The 26947-nt window shown below is 45.7% G+C and overlaps 1 protein-coding gene across 8 annotated transcripts in view; it reads right to left on the bottom strand.

The window, feature by feature from the left end:
• The window catches only part of TMCO3 (transmembrane and coiled-coil domains 3), a 49951-nt gene that overhangs the window by 20236 nt on the left and 2768 nt on the right, over positions 1-26947 (bottom strand). For 3 of the 8 annotated variants that reach the window (XM_019443825.2, XM_019443833.2, XM_019443831.2), the window contains exons 2-9: positions 25485-25591; positions 20140-20667; positions 18428-18607; positions 16745-16936; positions 15738-15866; positions 13081-13173; positions 8381-8567; positions 1733-1853 (exon numbers count right to left, since the gene is read on the bottom strand). In XM_019443825.2, the coding sequence (XP_019299370.1) occupies positions 1733-1853; positions 8381-8567; positions 13081-13173; positions 15738-15866; positions 16745-16936; positions 18428-18607; positions 20140-20583 (1346 nt within the window). In that variant the 5' untranslated portion in view covers positions 20584-20667; positions 25485-25591. Of the gene's footprint in view, positions 1-1732; positions 1854-8380; positions 8568-13080; positions 13174-15737; positions 15867-16744; positions 16937-18427; positions 18608-20139; positions 20687-22103; positions 22304-25484; positions 25592-26947 lie in introns of all 8 variants that reach the window. The other 5 variants (XM_019443829.2, XM_019443832.2, XM_053907958.1 and 2 more) reach the window with 4 other exon arrangements.

Here is a 26947-nt window from a genome sequence, read left to right on the forward strand (position 1 = left end):
TAGAAAGATTGACAGAGAGAGAGAAAGCACAAGTTACCAACATCAGGAGCAACACAGGAAACATTACTGCAGACCCTACAGACATCAAAAGATGATGGGATATACTATAAGCAAGTCTGCACATGTAACCTCCACATGTGAAATGGGATGGACCCATTCTTTGAAAAACCAAGCTACCACAACTCAACAATATGCAGATAATTTGTAGATAATTTGAATAGCCTCATAACCATTAAGCAAACTGAATTTGTAACTTAGCAAAAATCCCCCCAAAGAAATCTCAAGGCCCAGATAGTTTCACTGGAGAATTCTACCAAATATTTTAGGAAGAATTAATGGCAGTTTGATGCAATGTTTTCCAGAAAAAGAAAAAGGAGAAACACTTCCCAAATCGTGTTATGAACCTAGTATTACCCTAACACCAAAACCAGAAATCGAGAATACCATAAAAGAAAGCTACATGAGACCATTCTGTCTCATGAACTCAGACCCAAAACTCCTCAACAAAACATTAGCTAATTGGAGGCAACAATGTATAAAAAGAATTATATACCGCAACCAAGTAGGATTCATTCTACCTATGTAAGGTTGGCTTGACTTCCAAAAATCAATCAACGTAATCTGCCACGTCAAACAGCTAAAGAAGAAAAACCACACAATCATACCAACAGATGCAGAAAAAGCAGTTGACAAAACCCAATGTGTACTCACAATAAAAACTCTCAGCAAACTGAGATTAGAAGGTAACTTCCTAAAAGTAATAAAAACCCAACAGTTAACACTGCATTTGACGGTGAAAGAATGGATGCTTTCTGTTTCAGATGAGGAAGAAGGCAGGAACATCTACACATATAATCTCACTCATCAAAGTACTGGAAATTCTAGCCAGTGCAACAAGGCAAGAAGAACAGATAAAAGGCATATAGAGAAAGAAGAAATAAGCAACAGATCTCAGAATTTCAAAGTGGTTCCCAAAGAAATTTCAAAAAAGTCTACTAATTTGTAAGCTATAGCATCATCACTGTGAGACGTGAAGTAAATGCAGCGTCTGGAAATACTTAAAGCACAACATATTGCCTATTTGCTTATTAAAATAAACTCAAGCTTACAGTCCTAACTCGCATGCAATTTACCTTTAAATTTTGTGGGGCTCCTTACATTTTCCAAGTGATTTATTTTCGGGCTGGCGTTCTGGTAACAGTGTGTACAGCATAACCTAGGACTTTCTGGGCGAACTTATTTTTCCACTTTTCAATTTGACTTCCCTCCACACGAACGTAGCAAGTGCAGTTTGGGTTTGGGGGATTGTTTCATTGAGATAAGGAAAAGAGGAAATGGTAACGGAGACACTCACAACAATGGTCCCCACGATGATGGCATGCACGCGCACAATCACGCACATGGTCAGACATTCAATCTCGCACGACCTCACACACACTCACACACAGTATGTTCCAGGCACCATTCTGAGCACTTTTAGATTTTAGCCCATTTAATCCTAACTAACCTGTTAGGGAGTAACACCATCCCCACTTTCTAGATGACAACACCGAGGCAGAGTGAGGTTAAGGAACTTGCCCGAGGTTGACAGAGCTGGAGCCTGAACCCAGGCGGCGTGACCCCAGAGACCATGCTCTCTGCCTGTACCGGACAAGCTCTAAGCATCTCTTCGGGAGACGGTATTACACTGCATTTTCGTCAGCAGACGGCGGGAAGCTGGAAGCATGGTTACCTCGAGTAGGCGCCGGTCCCGGCCTGGATGAGGGTGGGCAGGCCGGCTATGAACAGGCCCAGCTGCACGTCCTGCACTACGAGCATCCCAAGCAGCACCGCGCTGTAGTCAACGTCACCTGCTTGAGGAAGAATGTGTCAATGGCACACGTTTACAGTAATTTAAAGTGTCCCACGTCAAAATACGGTCATCAGGCACATTTCCGAAATAATTCAAATTCTGCCACTTAAAGAGAATACAGACTTTAGAATCTCTTTGAGGGCAAACACTGAAACATCTTCAACATGAAAAACTTTTTGTAAAGAAAACTTCCAGGATATTTCCAGCACTTGTTACTAACACACTTAAAGAAAAAAAGCCATCCTGGAAAGATGGCACGGGGCACAAGAGTATGGTGAGCCTGGATAAGCAGGTCAATGTCACTGTGTGTCCCCAGAATACAGGAAACAGCCTTCACGCCAGTCTTTCTCTCTTCCCTAAGCGCTTCAGGAGACCTAACCCTACCCCCCTTCTGGTCGCACCTGCTGGCTGACCCGGCTGACAGGTCGCCTTCCCTCCAGCCCGCCATCATGGCCACAGTGAGCGTCTGTCACTGACACAAATGCAGAGAGGCTCATCAGGTGGACAGGACAGAAGGCAGCAGCCAGGGCTGCCCGAAGGGACCATGTGGCTCATCCACAAAGGCGACCGGAAACGGGTACCATTTTCCCGAACTCCACGCGTCACACAGGTGTTCGGTGTCTCCATTTCCAACCAACAGTTCTGGCTTTGGACCAAACTTTTAACTGTCATGTTCCCCCATAAAATAAGCTATTTTTGTTTTCTTAAAAAAAAAAAAAAAAAAAAAGCAACTGACAGTAACAGATATTTAAAGGCTAATCTGATAAGAGTAACCTTACAGAAAAGAAAAAGAATAAGCTAATCAAATAAAATTAAAATCTTTCATCACCAGCAAAAATCACAATTGTTAGAAGTTTAGGTACTCCTTCTAGGAAGCTTGTTTTACTTACCATTCAAAGTTAAATTTTTGGTGAATAAAGTATCCAAGCTTTAGAATTTGATTTATTTATTTGTTTTTGGCTTAGAATTTCAAAACATTCTAAGTGGATAGCGCCATGAGGTTGCTGCGGCTAAAGCTTTACAACTTAAAAGTGAAGAAGAATTCCCCACACTAATAATGGGTGAGTGGGACACTTCAAAAACCCATCATTTTCAACAAACCCCTCCATGGGTTCCTGACTGTGACTCTCCTGTCCTGATCCCAGGAAGCGTGCCAGGTCCTGTGTTTGCAGTCACACTGTGGTCTTCCTCCCCAAGTCCTCACTCGAGGTGAACACACTTGAGCCCTGAGCCCGTGATGGTGCCTCTTCGGGACTTAGAGGAGACGCATAATTCCAGTCACACCTTACTTTTTCAAAAAAGCATTTACTGATACACTGCCAGCATTTTGTAAATGTTTTTAAAATCCTGCTCTTTGCCTTTTAACAGATTACAGCGGTCTTAACTGGGCGGGCATCAACTATCTACCAGCAGATGGCGGGCAGCATGAACAGAGGGGGGCGCCCCCAGCATGGCCCAGTCCACAGGGAGCACTCAGGGAGCAAGTGCAGAGCAGCAGCTCACTGAGGCTGGAGGGGAAAGACTAACCACAGCAACTGATGTAAAAGGAAACAGTACAGTGAACACAGAGGCGAAAGAATTACTTTGCCTGGGGAGCCTGGGTGGCTCAGTCAGTTAAGCAGCCGACTGTGGCTCAGGTCGTGACCTCACGGCTCGTGGGTTCCAGCCCCACGTCAGGCTTTATGCTGACAGCCGGGAGCCTGCTTGGGATTCTCTCCCTCTCTCTCTGCCCCTCCCCCACTCGTTCTCTCTCTCTCTCTCTCAAAAATAAATGAACATTAAAAAAATTTAAGAATTAGACTGAACTGTTAAAAATTAAAGATAGAACTTTTAATATTTTTCATCTGCATTTTACACTAAGTTTAATCTTTGTGCTTACCATTACTATAAGCATTTAAAATTTTTTGTTTTTCATCTGTTTTATTAAATACCTTAAACGTATGGAAAATAAAAAATATAACAAATACCCACATACCCACTATTGTGTTTTGCTAAATCTTAAACCTTTGAGACCCTGACTTCAGATTTTTGGGAAGGAAGATACTGGACAATGCAGGTACCATGAGCCTGCCACCTGTGGCTGGACCCCCTGCCACACCCCCAATCACTGCCTTAGGTTCCATGTTTTTTATTCTCTTGAGTGGTTTTCTGCTTTTAACAAAATAACAGCTATGTATCCGGGAACAACACTGAGTTTGTTATTCTGTAATTATAAACTTTTTATAACTTAATCCATATTTCTGCAACTTGCTTTCGTTTTTGCTTACCATTATGTCTGAAAATTATCTGTGTTGATGCACAAAGATCTCTTTTTAAAACTGCTGTAGAATACAGCAATTTACCCATTCCCTGATGATGGGCACTTAGGTTTTCAATCTTTCCATTACTACAAGCATGCTATACTGAACATTCTAGCACATTTGCTGGACACACCCCCTTCCCTTGCTTGTGTTCTCACCAGGAGAGACTCCCCCTCACCACTCATGACCTCCGCCCTGGCCCCGTGCCCCACCCTGCCCACCCTATTCTACAGATGAGAGTCTCCACCTGGGCAAGGGGATGGGAGATCACAGCATGGCAGTCTCTTGCAGGCCTGTGTTTTCTAGAGGAGGCTTCTGTGGGTCCATGCTGCATGGGGGATAGGTACTGAAGGCCACCACTGCCACATCTTCCACTGTCATCTTTCATCATAATCAAGTTGCTACGGTGACCTCCAGCCGCCTGTACCCTTCATGGCTCTATGGGTTCTGAGCATGGCCATGGAAGGCTGGAGCTATTTACTGACCCCTTTGAGGGTCTGGGCCCCACTATCCAATGTACTGGCCGGAACCCTGAGGAACAGAAAAGGAGAATTGGGGCAACAATAAACCCACATATGAAGAGGGGCAGGGGTGTCATCCTCAGGCACTTCCAAATGCTCTCAGTGTGCAAGTTTGTGAGGACACAGCTTTGCACAGTTTCAAAGTTTATGTAAATTATATCGGACCAGATGTCCTCTGTATCTTCTATTTCTCCCTCCATAGTGTAAGATTAATTCATTTTTACCTCTGCAGTATTGCAGTATATGGACACATCATAATTTAATTATCCGTTGGATTACTAAATGCCCAGATTACTTAAAATTTTTTGCTATCAAAAATAAGTATTTTGAGTATTCTTTCACATTTGAAGTTTTCTAGGACATGTCTCTAGAAACGGACATTTCTGTTTGTGGAACCGTTCCCCAAAGTGACCAAACCAGCTCACGCTCCCACTGAGCACCCGTGAGCGCTTGCTCTCATGCCGACATGGGGCAGGTCCGGCGAGACACCTGGCTGGCTCATGGGAGGACAGGTCTGCACCTGCACGTCCCGATTCGCTAGCGAGGCCGGCATTTCTCCATGTTCACGTAGCGTGCACGCCTCCTCTTCCGTAAGTTCTCCATTGGGAAGAAGCTCTATTTTCCAGCGGGGTTTCCTTCTGTTTTGATTCTTCTTAAAACTCTTGATGCATTCTAAGTACTACTTCTTGCACATTTTATATACATAGCACATGTCTTCTAGTTTGCAACTTCTAAAGATACCTTTTAAGTAAAAGTTAAAGTTCCACGTGTTCGGGTTTATCAACACTTTTTCCTTTGGATTCTGCATCTCACTTCCAGAAATCCTCTCTGCCCTAAGGTCACCCATATTTCTCTCTAGCAGTCTCTGAAGTTCTGCCCAACACACTGAGCTGTTCAATCTGCGTGGGGCTGGTTTCTGTGTGCGGCTCAAGGGAGGACTCAAGGACTAACTCCCACCCACCCCCAGCCACACGCGCCCTGCTCGTGTCCGCCTGTCCATCGTCTCCTGCCCCATCTGGACCAGACACACCGCACCACCCAAGCACAGGGACAGGACCACAGGGCCTGCCGTCTGATGTGGAAGCACCTCACTTCAAACTGACACTGGCTATTCTTGGCCTTTGTTCTTAAAATAAACTTCAGGAACAGTTTGCCAAATTTCATGAAAAACCCTGCCAGATTTTTTACTGGGAGAGTTGGGAGTTTATAGACTCAGGAGAAACCGCATCTTTATGTATTGAGTCTCTTCATCACGAACACAGGCTCTCTCTTCGATAACATTTGTACTTTTGTCCTCCAAGGTCACACATATCTCTTCAAAGATTTATTCCCACGTTATTTGTCATGGCCGTTATAAGTCAAAGCCTTTTTCTCCCAAAGTACATTTTCTAACGGTCCTTCAGGTGCCACACTTTAGCACATCTGTGATTATCAGTTTCTACAAAGCCCAAGTCTCTCAACATGAGCATTGCCTCCCCACTGGCAACCCTGTAGACACTCCTACCTTCTTAGGCCCAAGTTCTCAGCTGGCCTTCTACAAAGTGCTTTTCCTGTACTCTCTCCCACCTACGCCCGCTGTCTCTGTTCTCTCTCCACAAGCAAAAACAGCTTCCTACCCCCCAACGGTTTCCCCCCCTCCCCCTAGTTCACCTCTCTGCACTGCATACCTGCCAAGTTCTGTGGTTCAAGTTGTGCCAATTGTTGAGATAATCCTTAGATCGATTTTCTAGGCATGCAAGATGGTCTGGTGTTGCTCTGGCTGCACTTCAGGGATGAGAAACGCACAAAGCTTCCATGCTGCTCCACCATCTTGGCACCTCCTGGCCTCTACAAAGTGGAAAAAGCCCTCCTTTTCCAGCAGTCCATGCACAAGATACATGAGGCACTTTGTGTACAAGGTTAATTAAACCTGTGGTGCTTGGTCCTCCCGTGTTCCAGATGGGCAGCCACGCTGCCAAGCCTACGTGTGTCTGACGACGCCTTCACCTGTGCTTGCTCTTGGCAGCTCTGCTGGGTGTGCACGCCAGAGACGCGGCTCCACAGGCCCCGCCTGCCCCCGGTGTGGTGGAGGCGTACGGATCACCTGTGTTCTCTGACAGCTGTCAAGCCTTCCCCTTCGTCCCTGAAGCTCTGCTGTTGTACCGGGATGTGCCGAGGGTACATTTATTCTTGTCCTTTTTCCTGCTCGGTTTTGGGGTGGAACGTTCAGGCTAAGGGCTCACATTTTCCTCCAAGTCTGAAAGTCAGCAGCTATGTTCTGCACTCTATTCTTCCAGGACTTCTGCTGTATATATGCTGAGCCTCTTAACTATTCCCTTTGTTTCTTGGCATTCTTTCCCATGTTTTCTGTGTGTACTGTGTCCTATCCTTGTGCCTAATCCAATAGGCATGAATTCTTCACTTATGTTGAGTGCTTCAAGCATGCTTATTTCACTGTGGTTATTAGACTTTTCCATAAGCAAGGAGAATTCACATCCTGACAGTTGGGGTTGTTACAGAACTCTCCCAGCCACTGACATCCTCACTCCTCACACACGCTGGACTCCAGTGTGCAGGTCCTTACAGAAGCAGTTGTTTTCATCATCCTACACCACTGCCGGTGCCCCCTCACCTCCTTCTGTCACTAGGGCTTTGTGAAGGGTGGTCCTAAGCACCAGGCCACAGGGACACTGGGACCCCACAGACGAGACCACTAGTTAGTACAGTTCCAAGCGAGGAGGCTGCTTCCGTGGCGCGTTGGCCCACAGTCAGTCAGTGGGTGGGCTGCGTGTGGCCACCACCAATGCCGGGAGCCTGCAGCCCCAGGACCAGCCCCAAGTACAGGAAGGTCAGCTTTATCAGAGAAGCCAGCCACACCACTCTGCTTTCCTTTTTCCTATTTTTCTCTCATTGTGGTGTGTTTGGTGCAGGGCAAATACCAGTGCGAAGTTGCTACGACGTTTTCAAAACCGTTTTTTACTGACTTTCACAAAACAAGAGCAAGACTGTGAAAATCACTACAACAAGTTCACAGGATATAAACCAGCAGTACTGTCGAAGCTGGAAGCTGCCAGTGTGAGTCAGCCCAGGACGTTCGTCCCTAAGCCGCTGACCCAGGCTGGCTTCGCTAGGTCCAGTAACGATCAGAGGCTGGTGTTGCCAGTACAGACATGAAACTAGGCCCAAAGAGGTGAAAATACTCCCAACCACCAAAGTACCCATCACGTAGTTTATAGAAAAAAGGTACCAAAAGTCTGTAAGTTTCCAACCACAGTCAGAGTTAAAGCAGTGAACAGAGTGCACCTGTCACTCTACTTCAGGCTGCACATAACACACACCCGTTCGCGGCACCACAGGCAACACACGCCATGTCATCTCCCGTGAGGACAACTGGTGATTTCAGGTTGGTGCGGTGTTCGTCCCTTAAACCACCAATTCCACAGTGCACTTTCCAACGTGGATTTTCTTCTTTATTTAAATGTGGTCCTCCAACTATCCTAAATTAATGAGCATGTAAAAGCTGTTTTCTTAATCAAGTGGAAATGTGGAACAATTGAACTGATGAGGGTGTCAGTTTCTGAGTGAACACAGCACGAGGGCCCGTGACTGTTAGGAAAGCCCAGGGAGGGAGAGAGAGTTGCAATTTTTTCTAAGAGGCCTTCGGAGTGAATTCAAGCCAGTTGAATACCTAATACTTCAACAAATACTTAGAACATGTTACCACCTACCTTCTTTTTCACCCCGGGCACTGCCCACGAGGAATCTGGACACTAAGGGTGTGCTTGATAAGGACAGGCACGTAGAAATAAAGACGCTCTGAGTGGGTCTGATCTGTAAAAGGTGTCCCCATAACAGGCCAAATGCGATCATTAATAGTGTCATGTAACACGGTCCTTGTAAGGCTATCTTCCAGACCTTGAAGAGAACACATTCGTTTACACAGGTTTTAGTGACGACGGTCATCTCTTGACCGGCTCCATGCAGAGCGCATACACATATACTGCCTGGTCACGGGCCTAAATTGTTCAGGAAGTAGCTCTGCGGTAAACACATCAGCACAACACCCAAAGTCGTAATGTGAACAGAGTAAAAACAGTAACACTTCCGTCAGCTTACTGAGTGATAAGTATTGTTACTGGGACTAAACACGCATGCCTCTCCATGTAATACATGTCTGTGCACATATAATCTAATTCTCAGAACACATCTCAAAGGTAGACAGCACGACCTCTACCTTTTCTAGATGAAAACACAAAGCCCACTAACTTGTCCACGGTCACATGGAAGTCAGTGTCAGGACACAGACCCAGGCAGCATGGCTCAATAATCAAATACTGATGAGGCACCTCAGTGAGCTCTCAGTGCTGGGTTAGACATAATGGAAAATGTGGAAGAAATCAGGGTTGATTTTAACGCTCCAAGGTTTTTAACTGAGTTGAACAGATGGGATACTAAAAACTACCTGACGTTTATACAAACATGAATGGTACATAGTGACAAAAGAAATTAACCGAAACTCATCCTATCCTACTGGAAAGCACTTATTCATTTTCTTCTCACCCTACACCCTCTTGGACAAAACCAACTTGCGCAGCCAGGCCCTCTGGCAAGAGCGCAGGGGGGCACAGAGGGGGGCAAGGGGTGCAGGGCTTGGCACAGAAGCTCAGAGGCAAACACTGTGGGCCCCACTGGCTGGCAAGCCTCATCTGTGTCTTCGGGTGCTCTGAAGGATGTGATCTTTTTCCTCCCCTGCTCTGCTTCCTGATAAAAAGGAACACCTCTTTCAAAATCACAACACTGTCTTCAGGAATCAGGGCAGCCGGGAGGCTCTTCCTAAGGCTGGGCACTGACTTCCTACTGTGGCCAAATGGGCACACACACACCCCGGCCGCCCACAGCCATAACCAGCTGCCAGCCTGCTTGTCCATAACAGAAGCTTCCAACTTCAGGAACGAGTTACAAGATCCTCCCGACGCCACCAAGTTCCGAGTCAAATGGTGGGACGCTGACAGAGGCAAACGAACTGAAGACTCAGCCTTCCACACAGAGCCACTCTGTCCTCTGCCATGTGTCTCTGGCCAACCCAGGCTCTGTGCTCGCCTTCCAGAGAGAGATTAGCCCCCAAGGCTGCTTCTCCAAGGTTCAGATTCCCTGATCCCTGCTTCTGGCACCTGGGAGTGGCGATGGCTGTTGTGGTTTAATGGCCTTCCAATGGCTCCCCCTCTTCCTGTGTCATAGCCAGGAGCAGCGGGAGGGCCAGGGTGCACCTGCAGACCTAGGCACAGCTCCTGGGGAGGCCAGCATGCTGAATTTTAAGGTTCCCAGGTTTTAGGGTAGCCACTCCTATAAGCAGCATTAGGGGTTTTTCTGCCCACAAGGGACCCCGGAGCTCAGGACTGACCCCATTATTGGTTGAGCACCTTGGGGAAGTAACCGTCTCTCTACTCTGCCTTCTACATCTGTAGACTTTCAAAGGCCAGACTAAAGATTTCTGAGGTCGCTACCAAACCTTGGTCAGGAGGGCTGGGATCTATTAGCCCAAGAAGCACAGTGTGCAGCAAACGAGGGTGGGAAATGCGGGCAGTGCCCACAGATCTTTGCTCCACATGGGGCATCTGGACCACCCGGGGCTCCCAGAAACACGGGCTCTCCGGCCACACATATCAGATCCTGCTGCTCAGCAGGGTCCCAGGCAACTCCCCGTGTTGGAATTCACAGCGGCCTGGTCCCCATGCATCTGCACCACAGCCACATCCCCTCCCAAACTCCATTTTCCTCAGCTCTTGTCCCAGGACTTCTGTCCACAGCCCTACACATCCCTCTGAAATCCCAGACCCGTAGTCCCACAAGGGAGGGCCACGGGGCTGTGTATACCACCTCATAGTCAGTAGCCACCAGCGTCTGGAGCAAGGGTTTACTGAGGGAACAAATAAGGAGAAAAGGGGAAGAGGGGGTGCCTGGGCGGCTCAGTCAGTTGAGTTTCTCTGACTCTTGATCTCAGCTCATGGTTCACGGGATTGAGCCCCGAGTTAGGCTCCCTGCTGACAGTGTGGAGCCTGCTTGGGATTCTCTCTCTCCCTTCCCTCCCCTTCTCACTCGAGTTCTCTCTCAAAAAAGCAAATGTTAAAAAGAAAAAAGGAGAAAAAGAGGAGAAAACACAACTCCCAGGCAGAGAGACAGAAACAGGGAGCTAGCACATGAAAGCTGAGCCGGCAGCATAGGGGGAGCTAGAGCACAGCGAGGCAGGGGTGCACACACCCAACAGGACGCGCCATCAGAAGAAATGACTGTGGCTATTCTCAGCGCCAACAATTAAGTAGTTCCTAGACCTTGGTGTTCTGAACCGTTTCCACTCAGACTTTTGGGGATTTCCCAGAGGATCCAAGAGGGCCTTCCAGCAATTATTATTTCAAAACCCACTGAATGACTTTCCGTCACGAGGGGCACACGGAAGTCCACGATGGCACCGGTCACTTCAGGCTGCTCTGACGCCCTGCTCGTTATTTATGCTGGAGAAACACAAATTTGTCACTTGCTAGCGTAGTTTATTAGGCATGGTTAAATCTGCAGTCTGAGCCCAGGGGCCTAAAAAGGGCGAGGCTGCCGTCCTACTGCAAGCCTGTCACAGGGAGCTGACGAGTGAGGGATTCATGTCAGAGGGGCCCCAGCTCACCCCAAAGTCACTAAACAGGTGCTGGGTCCCCAGGAAGGTTCCTTCCACTTCTCAGACCACAGCACACTTTCTCCCTGACATGCACACACCGCCTCCTTGCCAAGCCCTCCTAAGGCTGCATTGCCAGGCACAAATGTAAGCCCCCGTCAGCATAAAACCCCAAAGCTCTACGAGTCAGCACCACACCAGCAACAGCGTGCAGTTTCATACAGGTTAAAACTCTGTTCACATGACTCTGGATGAAGTTCTCATTGAACGGTGAATGCTAGAGTGGTGAAAAATATAAATTACAGCAGTTTAGGCCAGAACAAACCCGGCCATGTAGACGAGGACCCCAACGTCCAAGGCGTGAGATACTCTGCTGAGACCGCAAGGCCAGTCAATGCAGAACCCGAACTCTGCCCCTCTCTGTCCCAAGCCACAGGCAACCACCACTGTCGGCTGCCAGCCTCGCTCAACTAAACACACGTGGAAGCCCAGAGGAGCCTGCGCGGAGCAAGGAGCGGGGACAGCTGCGGACGATGACCTTCCCGTCCACAGGTCCCCGGCTCCTCACACGGCTGCAGGTCCTGGCCATGCTGCTGGCATGGCACAGCCCCAAGCGCAGCTCGCGGAGGAGAGCAGGGTCCTTTAAACTCTGGGTCTGGAACTTAACACATGGAGGTCAGGCCAGAAGCACATAAAAAGACACAAAAGTGCCTGAGAAAACACTAAAGGGACTCAGAACGCTTGGTGAGGAGGCGCATCTGGAGAAGTGTTTAAAGGAAGTGATGGTAACTGGGAGGTGGACAAACAGAGCTTCCAACAGAAAAAAAGAGAAGAAAAGAGAGGTCAAAGAGTAACAAGGTGAACTAAGGCCAGCGCCTCAATGTACTTCTCTTTGCTATCTCGGATCTTGTCACGTCTTTTATGGCTGCATGATACCTTTCAAGAGCTGTGACAGTGTAACCGTCAGACACCCAGGCTGCCCCTCCGCTTTCATAAAAATGCTACAAGAAGCTGAAGACTATTCGAGGGTTAATGAAAAACCTTGTACTTCATTCTTTCCTAGGGACGGAGACCCAGGGCAGCTCCACCAAGAGAAGGGTCGTCAGTTGTTGTGCAAGGCCGCTCTGCTGTCCGACCAGCCCTCACACTGACTCCAGAGCCACCTGCCGGCGTGGCCTGGGGTCCACCAGCACTGCTGTCCCCGCCCTCCCGCTGGCTTTGTGACCAACTATCCCCTTTTGTGAGGTGTCCGTCCAAAAACACAGCTTTTAATTAACTCACTTCCAACTTACTCCAGCTATTTTCATTTCTGCAATACTCCAGTATTCCAAGTAATAGTTCTAGAAGCAAACAAATTTAGAAGGCAACTGTTGCTTCCCTTAGTTTCACACTTCTTCATACACGTGGTCCTAACTGCTACAAGTCTTTTACATATTTTCATTTTACACAAACATTCAATCCCTGAGATAGTTCAGCCTCTAACGGTTTTGGACTTTTTGGAGGGACCCCCACATGTTAAATTTCAAACATATCATTTCTCAGAACTTTTCTGGAATTAGCTACATGAAAGCTAATTTTACTCATTCATTGAATTTGCATTTTCTAGTATTTTTTATCTTTTAGAATTTATATTCCAAAAATAAAAAGAATATTCTGTTCTAAAATACTTAACTTGATAGTCCAATCATGAACAAACACAAAGTAAATAAATCAAAACCATATGATGTTTAAATTGGGGGCGATAACACAGCTTGGTGAGGCCCTTACCTTTCTCAGCCTTTCTGGAGAGAACTCTAGGCCAACAAGAAACAGAGTAAAGAACACGCCAACCTCTCCTAAGGTCTCCACCTGCACAACAGACTGGGAACAAAATTTTAAAACCACACAATTTAATGTATCTAACAAATGAAGCATACTTCAAGGAACAATCTTGTACTAACATATTCAGTGGAACTATCCTAAAAAAAAAAAAAAAAAAACACAGTATTTTTTTTAAAACTAGTTCTCTGAATGTCCTCTATCCCTGACATAGCTTGAACTTCCTGATTATACGTTTTTTTTTTCCTTTTTCTTGATTAGCTGAAGGACTGTTTTTATCTCTTTTTCTGAGAACTAGCTCACGAATTCACCTGTGTCCAGGCTGCGCTCTTCATTACCTCCTTCCTTCACTTTCTCTGGAGGATGGGGAGGCACTGAACCTGAGCTGGACATTTTAATCAAGATGCCCCACTTTCCTTTGGCCTGCCAGCACGGGCCTATGCATGACTATGTGTACAAACTTCTTTCCTGAGAACCGAATTGGCCACATCCCACAGGTTCTGGTATACAGCGTTCTTGTGCACTGTGTTGGTTCTGGTCCTTTATTTGCTGTTTGTTTTTTATGCTTTTATGTTATGGCAGAGAATGCTGTTTACACGGTTATACTTGGTAATCCCTAGATCATCTACATTCATGGTTTCCACTGAGCCATGAACTCAGCGTCTGAAAGAAGAGAGCAAGCAGATCTCCACATGTCCAGGCACCAAGCTGCTGTGCAGGGACGCACACGCACCCTGTCAGCCACCGACAGGACAGGCCCTGCCCTCCATTTGCTGGCATCTGCCTCCTCACTTACTCATTTTGTTCTCTTTGAACCTAACATCATCTGCAAACCTGTATCTTTCCACAGGCAAGTTTATTCCACTTATATTCATTGTGATAACAGAAGATTTCTCTTATTCCTTCGTCTCCTGGTTTTTATACTTCCTCACTGCTTTTATTTTTCTTCCCTTTTTAAAATGAGGCTGAAACTCATGACTTGAAAGTCACATACCTAAATCTGCACTTCTCAACGTAACACAGAAGCCTATTAACTTCTTATTAGGAAAAGGTAAATATTTTGGTACAGTCACACTTCCTCCATTAACCACCTCCCGTTTTGGCTAATATGCTCTTGGGTCTTCATCCGGGTTTACTGTAATTATGTTATTTACCAAGATACAGCAAATTTGTTAGGAACTATAATATTGGTAGCCTCCAGTTGTATTTATTACCTTACTCAGCCTCTATTATTATTCAGCCTGAATTCTTGGCTTACAAGCAACCTTTGCTCTGAAGAAAAAAGGAAAATACGTTTGTATTTGCTATTGTTCATAAATACTCTGGAAAGGGAGGGATGGGACAGGACAAGACAGAGATTGTCCACCTACAACTTAAAATTTTTTGTACTTACACCATTTTGTTCTCAACTGTATGGAGATTATGAATTCAGAAATTTGAATTAAAACAGTGTTTCCCAGAGACCACCCCACCAGGTTGAGCCCAGCCCACGAGAGCACCCCCCCCCCCCCCCCCCCCGTCAGTCAGTGGTCACCTGCTCACTAAGGTCCTGGGCTTTCAGCCGGTAGCCCCTGCCAGTTGAACGTGCTGTTGAGTTCAGTTAGAGATGATGATGTTTCCTGCCCGGTACAAGGTGTGCCCATCAGCAGGAGGGTGAGGCTGCGAGCAGATGCCCACACCTCCCCCCCATCCGTCTGCTCCTGTCGTACCCAACTAGGAAGTGCCAGGACTCCCGTGTGTGTTTCCCAGTACCTGCACCACTGCTTCCGTGTTGGATATATGACACATCACCTATTCTTGCCAATCTCTTCATTTCGTCTGAATTGTGTGCATTTACAGGACACATCTTGGAGCCCACAAAAGCTTTGGAACTGTTCCTCACTGCCAACAAGTGCCATCGATATAGGATGAAAGTCACTTCACTCTGTTCAGCCAACAGCCAGCACTCACTACGTCCTGGGGTTTTCACATTATCCTATATTTAGGCTTGAAAATCCCCACTACTTTACCAGCTTTGCAATGTTTTAAAAATTTTTAAATTATACATTTAACCCAGCATTTTTTGTTGCTTTCAGTGTCTGAATAACATAATCCATCATTATTACTGGAAACAGAATTTTTAAAACTAACAGTTTAAAGACATGAACAGAGTGGGGGGTTGTCGCACCCTGGGTGGCTCAGTCGGTTAAGCGGCCAGCTTCCCCTCAGGTCATGATCTCGCAGTTCACAAGTTTAATCCCCATGTCAGGATCTGTGCTGACAGCTCGGAGCCTGGAGTCTGCTTCAGATTCTGTGTCTCCCTCTCTCTCTGCCCCTCCCCTGCTCATGCTCTCTGTCTCTCTCAAAAAAATAAACGTTTAAAAAACTTTTTTTTAATTAAAAAAATAAAGACATAAACGGGATTTCTTCTCTAGTTAAATCATCCATTCACTAACAAAATTACTTTCTTATGATTTAGGAACTTCTTATGAAACTCTAAAGAGCATCTTCTTTAATATGGTTTATAAGGAAATGCTATCTTTATTAATTCAAGTTCAAAACTTTTAGGTCTTCATGAGCATTTCTTTAGTATTTTGTTAAACAGATACTAAAACAGTTGCTCTTACCTTAATACTGTTCAGTCCTGAAGGCCCCAGAAGTACGCCACAAACAATATAACCAAACATTGTGGGCAACCCTATCGTCGTGCACAGCCAGCCACAAGGTAAAGACAGCATTCCTATGGTAACAATGTCCTAATGGAGAATAAGCCAGAAATAAACACAAAAATTTAAGGTAACAGTTGGCAAGAAAAGGGTTGATTACTGGAGAAAGCAGACGTTCTGCAGACTAGGCCCCTCCCAGTTTCCACTTTGGTGGTAAAAAAGGAAGGCTATCCCTGGGCTGATCTTCCTGCTTTGAGTTTACTGGTACAGTAATCAGCCACTGGGAGCGTCCTTCCTCTCAGCCTGCGCTGCCTCCCTCTTTAAGACCAGCACAAGCTGTGGTTTCGGGAATGCTGCTGGAGCCCCGACGGTGTGTCCAGACCCCACTAGCCTTCCGAGCAGACCACACTGGCCACTCCTACAGCTGTTACCCACTCTGGTCCAAACCCAAACAGTGATCTCCAACCAGAACACAGTCGATTGCAAATCTTTACATAACTCCACATCCTCTTATTAGACTTGCTGCCTCAGAGGGAGCAGATGGGTGGCTAACTCGGTCTGGAATGTCAGTCACCTCTGGAGGAGCCGGATCTCATCCTGTACCCGTGTCTACACAGATGATACCTTAGCCAAAGCTTCTCCGCCTCATCAGATGTTCCATGTTAGTGACAAAGCTTGAGCCCACTGTAGGGACTCCTGACTTCAAAACGGCTTCCAAATTCTCAAAAGCAACGTTAATTTTCATTCTAAGTATTAAAATGCCTCATTCTTTTCGGAAAAAAATTAAAAATTAAGAGAAAGTGTTTCAAGTCATGGAAAATATAGGAAATTGTAGTAGAATCTCTCTGTTAGGAGGAAGGTCATGCAACCTAATACGAGGCTCAGAAAATAAAGCTTACTTTACATTAGTACCTGGAAGTGGGAAGGTGGGAGAGGGGACTTCAAGAGGGAGCAAGCAGACAGACTACCTTTAGGAAGTGGCGATCTGCACGTGGAATTGTCGCGTCTCTGGGCTTAGTCAAGATATAGCGGTTGTTCTGGGAGTCGATCAGCATGCTAAGACCCAAATCATCCTCCGCTTCCCGCTTTGTGAGATTTTGTTTGGAATTGGCGTCTTCTTCCTCCACTCTGAGAACTGCCTCAAAATTGACCCCTTTCACCTGTGAAAATAACCAACATCGTGTAATTAAACCCATGAAATGTTTTCAAGTTCAATTTTTAGAGCGTAAATTCTGTACAGAAGAGCGATAGGAGTATTTCTAGCACTCTGTCAGGTATGACGAAAGGTCCACAGATGTTCATTAGCACAAATCAGGAAAGCTGCTTCAGTTACAAGGGCCATCTGAGAATGAAGGCGTTTAGGATTTCTATTACGTCCAGACACCCACTTTAACGATTTAGGGTACAATCTGTAACAAGAAACATACGTTTGGTCTTCACCCCACTTCCTGGCCCGCAGCCCCACAACCAGCGTGGCCTCCCCAAGCATAAGGAGCAACGGGTACACCCGACAAGCCCTTCGCGGCCTCCCCTGAGTTTGTGCCAGCAAGGTGACGTTCAGAAAGCCACTCGATGACCGCAGGATGAGGCTGGCCACCAGGGACAGCAGCCACGTGACCTCGGGGCGGGGAGGGGCCAGAGGTGAAGCGAATCGCGAGCCCGCACAAGGCAGCTCCGGGACATGCTTGGAGCATGGGGTTCGGGGAGCTTCCGGGTGCCCGACACACAGACGTGCCCCGCCGGGAGGGCAGCGGGCCCGGACAGGATGCAGTGCCCTGCGCACATGCTTTCACCTCTTCTACCCGGCTGTTTCTGACTGCACCCTTTGCAGCGACCTGGTAACCTGGCAAACAGATGGTCTTCCTGGGTTCTGAGAGCCTGAGGAGGGGTCGTGGGACCCTCCGAGGTGAAAACCCAGAGCCCATTATCAGTGCCTGGAGCGGACGGTGCAGTGCTGGGCCAAGCCCTCGCCCGTGGGACCCGCGGGGACCCTGAGCCAACAGTGGTGGAGCTGCCCTGGAAAAGCTGCGGCAGCGACAGCCTGACACCCTGACGCACGAGCACTCGGTGAGCAGTGAAGAAAGAGCACCACCTTCAAAAGACAGCCCCGCGTCCTCCCCTGGAACCACGGACACGCTCAGGACAGCCCCGCTCAGTGCTCATCCGCCCCGAACTGCACTCGCCTTTGCTCTAATTGCCGCATCCTTTTCTGAGTCCTCAGGACTCACAGTCCGTTTTCGGCACTCATCTCGTCCTTCCCAGAGAATCTAAACACGTCACAGCAAGTGGGGAGTCCGAATGCCTGCCTCAGACACGATTCCTCTCAGGAGCATATGGCTCCCCCGGGCAGAACAGCACCGACACCTGACTGTCCCAGGGCACGCTTTCTGGAGCCCAGAGACTCAATCCACCTGAACATGGAAGCGGGGCATAGATATGAGCCCCTGGGGGGCACTGACAAAAACATAAGGCAAAACGACAGGTGTATAGTGTACTTCTGTGTAACCGAACCAAATCGTTCTCTGGGATACGAAAGCATTTGGTTTTATCTCCATCGTCAGTCCACACGGAAAATAGCCGATAAATTCCACCATACTTTCTCTCGGCAAGCAGCCCGAGCAAAGAGGAGACTGTTCTGGAATGCTACTTACTGATTTATTGTCATCAAAAGCATGTTCTTCCATCTCTTCCTCTAGGCGATCGGCTGCCTTTCTCACATCTTCAAGAATTTCATCAAGCATGGATAAACTTTTGTTTTGATGTTGCATATTTTTGAGGGCTTCAACTTGGTGTTTTTCTGCTGCCAGAAGTTCCACATATTCTGTCTCTTCCTGTTTATTGGTGAGAAATGAAGTGTGGGGTTTATTAAGAAATAGGCCACACCAGGACTTCATTTAGGTGCCTGGCCTGGCCGGACCATGCGAGCCTACATGCTCTCGCTGTCAAATACATTTATAAACGTGTAATGCTAGCTCCAGTCAAGGAGAGAAGGTCAGGTGTCCTGTATCACCCAAACATGATGGAGCTTAGCAAAATGTTTAGGGAAACCTATTTGTACGCACGCATCATCAAACATAATCTACTACTGTTGATAAATTCTGAAGGTCAACTATTCATACACAATCCTCACTGAACAGATTTTATTCCAGACATCATGCCTACTGTGTATGGAGGTCCAGCTGTACTCTAAAAACACCTGTGATACTTGATTCTTGAGCTAAAAATTTCTAAGTAGGATACACACAAATTCCAAGTTACAGAGGAAAAACTATTCCAGAAGAATCTGACAGCATTACTTGGAAAACTGATGGATGGTGTCAATAATACCACTGCGTTTTATACCATCATATTTAAACTCAAGCTATCAATCAAATCAACATCCTTACTATTAAAGTATATGTTCATACTTTAAAGGGGTGGGGCATAGCTAGAACAGAGAAGCAGCAAGGCAGTCCCAAGGAGAAGTGTAGCTGTTTGACAGACCTCTCTCTAGGCAACACCACCCAACCCCTCTCTCATAGCTGAAGAACCTCCCAGAACCTGGCCTGAGATGTGAGGCAAAAACTGCACGTAGAAAGCATACATATTTGGATCAACATCACTCAATGCATGTTAGTTCTCTATTTTATCATAAAACTACCTCAAATCAATACCACTATTCTTTAAAACGAAGGAGTTTAGGGACGCCTGGGTGGCTCAGTCGGTTAAGCATCTGACTTTGGCTCAGGTCATGATCTCGTGGTTCGTGAGTTAGAGCTCCGTGTCGGGCTCTGTGCTGACAGCTCGGAGCCTGGAGCCTGCTTCAGATTCTGTCTCCCTCTCTCTCTGCCCTCCCCTGCTTGTGTTCTGTCTCTGTCTCTAAAAATAAACATTAAAAAATATATATATAAATAATATCACATCTGGTATAGTAATAGTTTTATCTCATTTTAAAAGTGTATTTCATCACGATCCTTATTTCAAAAGTATATATTAAAACTAATTTTAGTATTTTTGTTTTCAGTAGATGGGCATTAAAGACAGCCAACCTTCACACCAAAAGGCATTCTTGTCAGAAATTCAAAATGTTGACTGCAGTTACAAGTATATTTACCACATACTTCATACACATCAGCTTACTGGGATAACTTGAGTAACTAGTATAATTACCTTGTGATCTCAACACAGAAAAGCACTGGCACTCCCAGAAGTGGTGAAATGCAACTGTGCTAAGATACGGTGCACAAGGAGGGGAAATCCACGTGTGCACTACTGAGAATGGATGCCCCTGCCAGACTACACCTGCTGAAGCATCAGCACCAGCTGCCTTCTCCCTTGACCTCTACTTGACCTGCTCCTTGGCTCAGGGTGGGAGGGGACTGACCTTAATCGCAGCCTCTCTCAGGGCCTCCAGGCGCTGCCTGCTGCTCTCCTTCATGTTCACAACATCTCTGTAATCTCCTTGCAGGGCTCTCTGCAGTCCATAGATGGCCTGGAACACTGAATTTTCACTTTCATTCAGCTCTTTTTGGAAAATTTCAAACGTATGCACCTGAAACAGCTTCTCTTCATCTGACAGGCTAACGTCTTTTTCTACTGCTCTGATTGCACTTTTCAGTTTGTTAAGAACCACAGTCTTTTGGCGAAGAAGCCCGGAGAGCTTCCTGCAACCATCGAGGACCCACTGTTTCCTCTGAGTGATGGCCGCCCCCTTCCCTCGGTGCAATTTGATGGCATGTTTTGCCACCTCTTCATGTTCCGCAGCATCTGCCATCAAGCGAAGCAGTGGAAGCAACACCCAGAAGTAATTTCTTCCCAGCACCTTCATGATCCAGTTTTAGAGGGCAGGCAGGGCAAGGCCGTCCTAAGGTTCCTGCTCAGCTGAGCTTGCATTTTAGACACACATCTTCAGCTGAAAAAGAGATTTATTGCTACATATAGTTGAACAATGATTCGTTACTATTGAGATCAGAGTTAAAGTATTAAATAATTACATCCAAAAAATTATGACTTTTTTGAAGATGTTATTTTTCCTAGATAAACATTAATACTTGAACTATTCATTACACCTGGATTAAAACCGAATACTAAATGTTAAAGTATAAGGCCTGGTAAAGACTTGAGACTAAAGGTTACATTGAAATTAAAGGCAATTTTTTTAAAGAAAACTCAGCTTCATGTATCTATTAAATCTACCATGTGCCAAAGACAAAAGCCAATTCTACTTAAGGAGATCCATGTATTGGGGCACCTGGGTGGCTAGTCGGTTAAGCAACCAACTCTTGCATTCAGCTCAGGTCATGATCCCAGAGTCAAGAGATCGAGCCCTGCAATGGGCTCCATGCTGAGTGTGGAGCCTGCTTAAGACTCTCTCTCTCTCTGCTCCTCTCCCCTGCTCATGCTCTCTCTCTTAACAACAACAACAACAACAACAAAAAAGAGGATCCAAGTATTTAAGGCCAGAAAACACCATCAACTCCCCTATCACAGATCAGTGAACCGCCTGGAGGAAACACGCTCCACGTCATTTCTGAAATAAAACTGTCTGAGCTGCTACTAGCTTACTGTACTATTTTCTTTCCCAAATCGTTTGGAATTCTGCCAAATTTCCAAAGTCACAGTTTAATGCTAACAAGATGTCAAACACAGAAAAAGAAAATCACAAAACACAACCATGTCTGGATCACTAGGGTTTTACTAAATGTTCAAACACTTTCTATCTCCCAAATTCAGCCTCCTTCTCTTCCTCTCTTCAGGAAGAGCCCAAGCACCTGTATGACTACCCCAGCAAGTGAACCACACACAGGACCCTGGCCGTGATGAGGTGAAGGCTTTGGTGCAGGCAGCAGGGGGTGCTGCGGCTGCGGTGCCCAGATCACACTCGAAGGACAGGACTGCATCTTCCAGTGGACAGAGTCATCAAGGAGCAGGTACAAGCTGCTACAGGTGTTAGCAAGGTCACAACGAAGCAATGACTCCAAAGGTAGGAAATACAGAGCAAAGAAGGAAGAGGTAATAAAACACAAGACAGGCAAAAGAGACACACCCTAAAAACACCACTGAACCTGGCAACTAGATCTCTGGGCACCAGTAGTTACGTCAAAAAAGAAAAAACACGGGGTGGCTCAGTCAGTTAAGCATCTGACACTTGATTTCAGCTCAGGTCATTGTCTCACGGTCCATGGGTTTGAGCCCCTGAGCTGGGCTCTGCGCTGACAGTGCTGAGCCTGCTTGGGATTCTCTCCACCCCTCCCCCACACGCTCTCCTGTGTGCTTTCTCCAAAATAAACATTTAAGAGAAAAAAAAAACAAAACAAAAACCAAACCTACCATTTACACAAGACTTACAGTTTAAAGAAAACAAAATATCAGGGGTGCCTGGATGGCTCAGTCAGTTGAGCGTCCAACTTGGGCTCAGGTCACGATCTCAGTTTGTGGGTTCAAGTCCCGTGTCGGGCTCTTTGCTGACAGCTCAGAGCCTGGGGCCTGCTTCGGATTCTGTGTCTCCCTCTCCTTCTGCCCCTTCCCTGCTTGTGCTCTCTCTCTTTCTCTCAGACATAAACATTAAAAAAATTAAAGAAAACAAAATATTAATATAAACTAATCATTAAAGTGTTTACTAAAACAAGTATCTATACCTCAGTTTTACTAGTAATCCCAATTCTAACAAGTTTATTCTGGTTTCCTAGGCAAAGCAGATCAGATGCAGAAAAAATGAGAGTGTGGCTTACCTAGGCAGAAAATTCCAAACCAAAAACGACAGCCAATAGAAAGTGGAGATAAAACAGAGCTTCTGAAAAACCAGCACAAGAACCTGGCAAAGACTAGCAGCCCAGGGAGTCTGGTGAGGACTGAACTACACCTTTCCGTAGACACCAAAAATACCACTATTGGAGGACAGCAGAGAAACCTGCCCATCAAAAGTCACCAAGAAAAAACTACATTCTACCTCAATACTCTGGTTATAAAGTCAGGAAACTGTTCAATTTCAATACATTTTTCGATACATCAGTTTGTAACGTCACAGAGAATTTATTTACCTACAATGTTTCACTTTTTCCCCCTAACTTGTTAGGATAAGTGACAATGTGCTGTCTAAATTACCCAACTTTATATTACAATTTTTTTTAATGTTTATTTAGAGCGTTGAGAGTGCACGCACGCATGCGCATGAGGTGGGGGGGGGGGGAGGGGCAGAGAGAGAGGGAGGGAGACAATCCCAAGCAGGGTCCTCCAGGTCAGTGCAAAGGCGGGGACTTGATACCACAAATCTCAAGGTCATGACCTGAGCCGAAATCAAGAGTCTGATGGATGCTCCGCCCAAGTGCCCCTTTGTTACAGCTTTAATACAACTTAAGTAAGCGTTACCACCTTAAAAATAAATAAATGATTACCTAATCTCAGTAGTGCCTAGCAAGATAGTTAATCTGTTATTTTAATAACTCATTTCACTGCTGAACTTCTATTGTTCCAGGGGAGAGAAAGAATTCAATGTTAATAAATACATGCTTTTTTAGTATTTTCAGAACCAAGACAGACATTTCTGATGCTTTGCTAATGTTTCCCATTTTCCCTAAAAGATCTCAAAAAATGATTCTTTTATGGATTTCAAACTTCAGACAAATAACCTGCCACACAGTCTGTGTGTGAACAACAAACACTCCTTCATTCATTTCTGGTTCCTTCCTCAAACAAATTCTTGAAATTAAATAGTTATAACTCTACCCTATGACACATAAAGGACCATTAACTTTTACGAGAAATTATTGAGAACTTTAATTGTGGTCATACTAATATTTCCACTCAAATAAGCTCAAGTCATGGACATGTGGACATGACACTGAAATTATTTACAGACTCTGAAAACATCAATCACTTTTTCATAAATTCATTTCATCTTACCTTTAAACTTGGCTACCAAATTCTGTGAACTACTAAATTATAGCATGTTTTTTCTTGAGTAAATAATAAACTTTTTTAGCTCTAGTGCTATTTTGTTATTATTGTTTTTAATTATAAAAATGACACCTTTGATTTATTATATTTTTACAACAAATTCCTAGAATTTCTATACCTTGAGTCACTGATACAACCTGGGTGGACCTCAAGGCTGCAAGGAGGGCTGATCCCACACACCCTACAATTCCACGTACAGCACTGTTCAGGGACTAACTGTAGAGATGGAGTGGCTGTCAGGGAAGAGGGAGGAGGGACCCTGTGGGATAGAAATGGTCTGTGTCTTGATGGCGCTGGCGGCCACAGGAATCAACACGTGACAGAAATGGCAGATCGTAAAACATGCCATGTGAGTAAGGTGAGTGGCTCAAATAGATGCAATCTTCTGCTTAGACTCTATTTTTAATCAGGAGCTACCACTGGGGAAATCTGGGTGAAGGATCTATAGGATTTCTCTGTATTATTTCTTTTAACGGCATATGAATCTATAAGCATCTCAAAACACAGTTTTAAAAATTCAACACAAATGCTTACTGTTTTCCACTAACCTGACACTTCTTCTATTTAAACTAGGAAATGCCCTCAACCAGAGCCGAAGGTCTTCAAGATGTCTCTGCTACATGAAAACCCAATGTCACTTTTCATTTAGAGCAACGACAAAATCAGTACTTGGAATACAACTAGTCCTCAAAGTTTCTACTTACACATATTTCAACATTACTTAAAATATGTCATGGGGCACCTGGGTGGCTCAGTCAGTTGAATGTCCAACTTTGGCTCAGGCCATGATCTCCGGGTTCGTGAGTGTGAGCCCCATATCAGGCTCTGTGCTGACAGCCCAGAGCCCGCTTCAGGTCCTCTGTCTCCTTCTCTCTCTGCCCCTCTGCCCCTGCAACAATGAACACTTACACAAAAAAATAAAATATATCTCCACAGCTTTGCCCAATTTTTTTTTCTCTTTTTTTTTTTTAGAGAGAACGTGAACAGGGACAGCAGAGGGAGAGAGAATCTTAAGCAGGTTTCATGCCCAGTGCCCAACACAAGGGCTCAATTCACGAACTGAGCCAAAATCAAGAGTCGGAAGCTTAATCAACTGAGCCACCCAGGCGCTCCAAAAAATTTCCAATGCTTTTAGCTCGTCATATTATATAGAAATCACATACTCATACTCTATTAAAAGTGCTTAGTAATTCATAAGTGTCACATGTCATTTAGTGGATAAAAACTCACGAGCAAAGCACAATAACACAGTCTAAGACTGGCCTTTCTCAGAGCTAAGGCACCCAAGTAAAGCTCTCTCCCACAGGCCTCTATCTCTGAGTGCTATGAGCACCGCAGGGTATGCAAAGGGACTGTCTCCTTAGACATCTGCTATTAGGACCCACAGAACCCTAGAGCACTGGGGTCGCTGCAGTCCCTGCAGGGAGCTCAGCAGAGGGGAGGAAAAGCAGAGGGAGGGGCGACTCCTCTACTTTGTCCAATTTTCTACAATGGCCACAACTTGAAAATCTCCTGGCTCTGCCTCCCAGCCTTCTCCTCACATGCAGCCACGGGGTCCCCCATGCCCTCTCTTCCTCTGGAACTTCCAGACCCAGTGTCTCCAATTTTCTCAATCAAACTGCTGAGGAAGAATCAAGTTTATTCAACCCACCAGGACAGCAGCCACTGTCTGTGGGGCAGAGGCCAGCCCAGCCAGGCTCCAACCCAACTCTTTGGAAGAACCCCCACCCCCATGCACACAGTGAACCGGGGCCCTCCGTATGCGGTACTGACCTGGTACCCAATGCAGTGCCTGGCGCTGTGTGCGGAAGATTCCGAGCAAGCAGCAGGGGTGTGGCAGGAGCAACGTTAACCAGCCCAAACTGGTTATTTACCTTGTTCTGAAAAAGAAAAATATAAGGGTGAGTTGTAGGAAATGGCATCAAGTTAGAATTTCTTTGTGATACCAGCAACACTTCCAGATTCAGTACAACACAGGAAATGAACAGGAAACAAAAGAGGTGTTCGTGGAAAGGTCTTAGGAAGCAAACTCCCCAATGGAAATAACCTACTTCAATCTAATTTGTGAAAAATTTAACTTAAAACTCGTATTTTATTTTTTTAATAACGTCTTAATTTTTTAATTTACATCCAAGTTGTTAGCATACAGTGCAATAATGATTTCAGGAGTAGATTCCTTAATGCCCCTTACCCATTTAGCTCATACCCCCTCCCACAATCCCTCCAGCAACCCTCTGTTTGTTCTCTATATTTAAGAGTCTCTTATGTTTTGTCCCCGTTTTCATATTTTTTTTCCTTCCCTTCCCTTATGTTCATCTTTTTTGTATCTTTTAAAAAAGTTTTTTTTAATGTTTATTCATTTTTTGAGAGAGACAGAGTGTGAGTGGGGGAGGGGCAGAGACAGAGAGAGACACAGAATCTGAAGCAGGCTCCAGGCTCTGAACTGACAGCACAGAGCCCGACGTGGGGCTCGAACTCATGAACCGTGAGATCATGACCTGAGCTGAAGTTGGATGCTTAACCTAGTGAGCCACCCAGGCGCCCCATTTACTTTTTTATTTAAAAATATTTTTAATGTTTATTGTTGATAGAGAGACAGAGAGAGAGGGAAGGGCAGAGATATGGAGGGACAGAGAATCCCAAGCAGGCTCCACATTGTCAGCACAGAGCACGATGCGGGGCTCTCGAACCCACGAACAGTGAGATCGTGACCTGAGCCGAAGTCGAACGCCCGACCAACTGAGCCACCCAGGTGCCCCTTCATCTTTTTTGTATCTTAAGGCCCTCGTATGAGTGAAGTCATATAATATTTGTCTTTCTCTGACTCATTTCGCTTAACATAATACTCTCTAGTTCTATCCACATCCTTGCAGATGGCAAGATTTCATTCTTTTTGATTGCCAAGTAATACTCCATTATATATGGATACCACATCTTCTATATCCATTCATCCATCGATTTGGGCTCTTTCCATACTCTATTGTTAATAGCGCTGCTATAGACATTGGAGTGCATATGCCCCTTCAAAACAGCACTCCTGTATCCCCTGGGTAAATTCCTAGTAGTGCAATTGCTGGGTCATAGGATAGTTCTATTTTTATTTTTTTGAGGAACCTCCATCCTGTTTTCCAGAGTGCCTGCACCAGCTTGCATTGCCACCAACAATGCAAAAGAGATCCTCTTTCTCCGCATTCTTGCCAACATCTGTTGTTGCCTGAGTTGTTACTGTTAGCCAT

This window comes from Panthera pardus, unplaced genomic scaffold (assembly GCF_024362965.1).
Source record: "Panthera pardus isolate Hobbes unplaced genomic scaffold, ASM2436296v1 HiC_scaffold_1, whole genome shotgun sequence".
Lineage (NCBI taxonomy): Eukaryota > Metazoa > Chordata > Mammalia > Carnivora > Felidae > Panthera > Panthera pardus.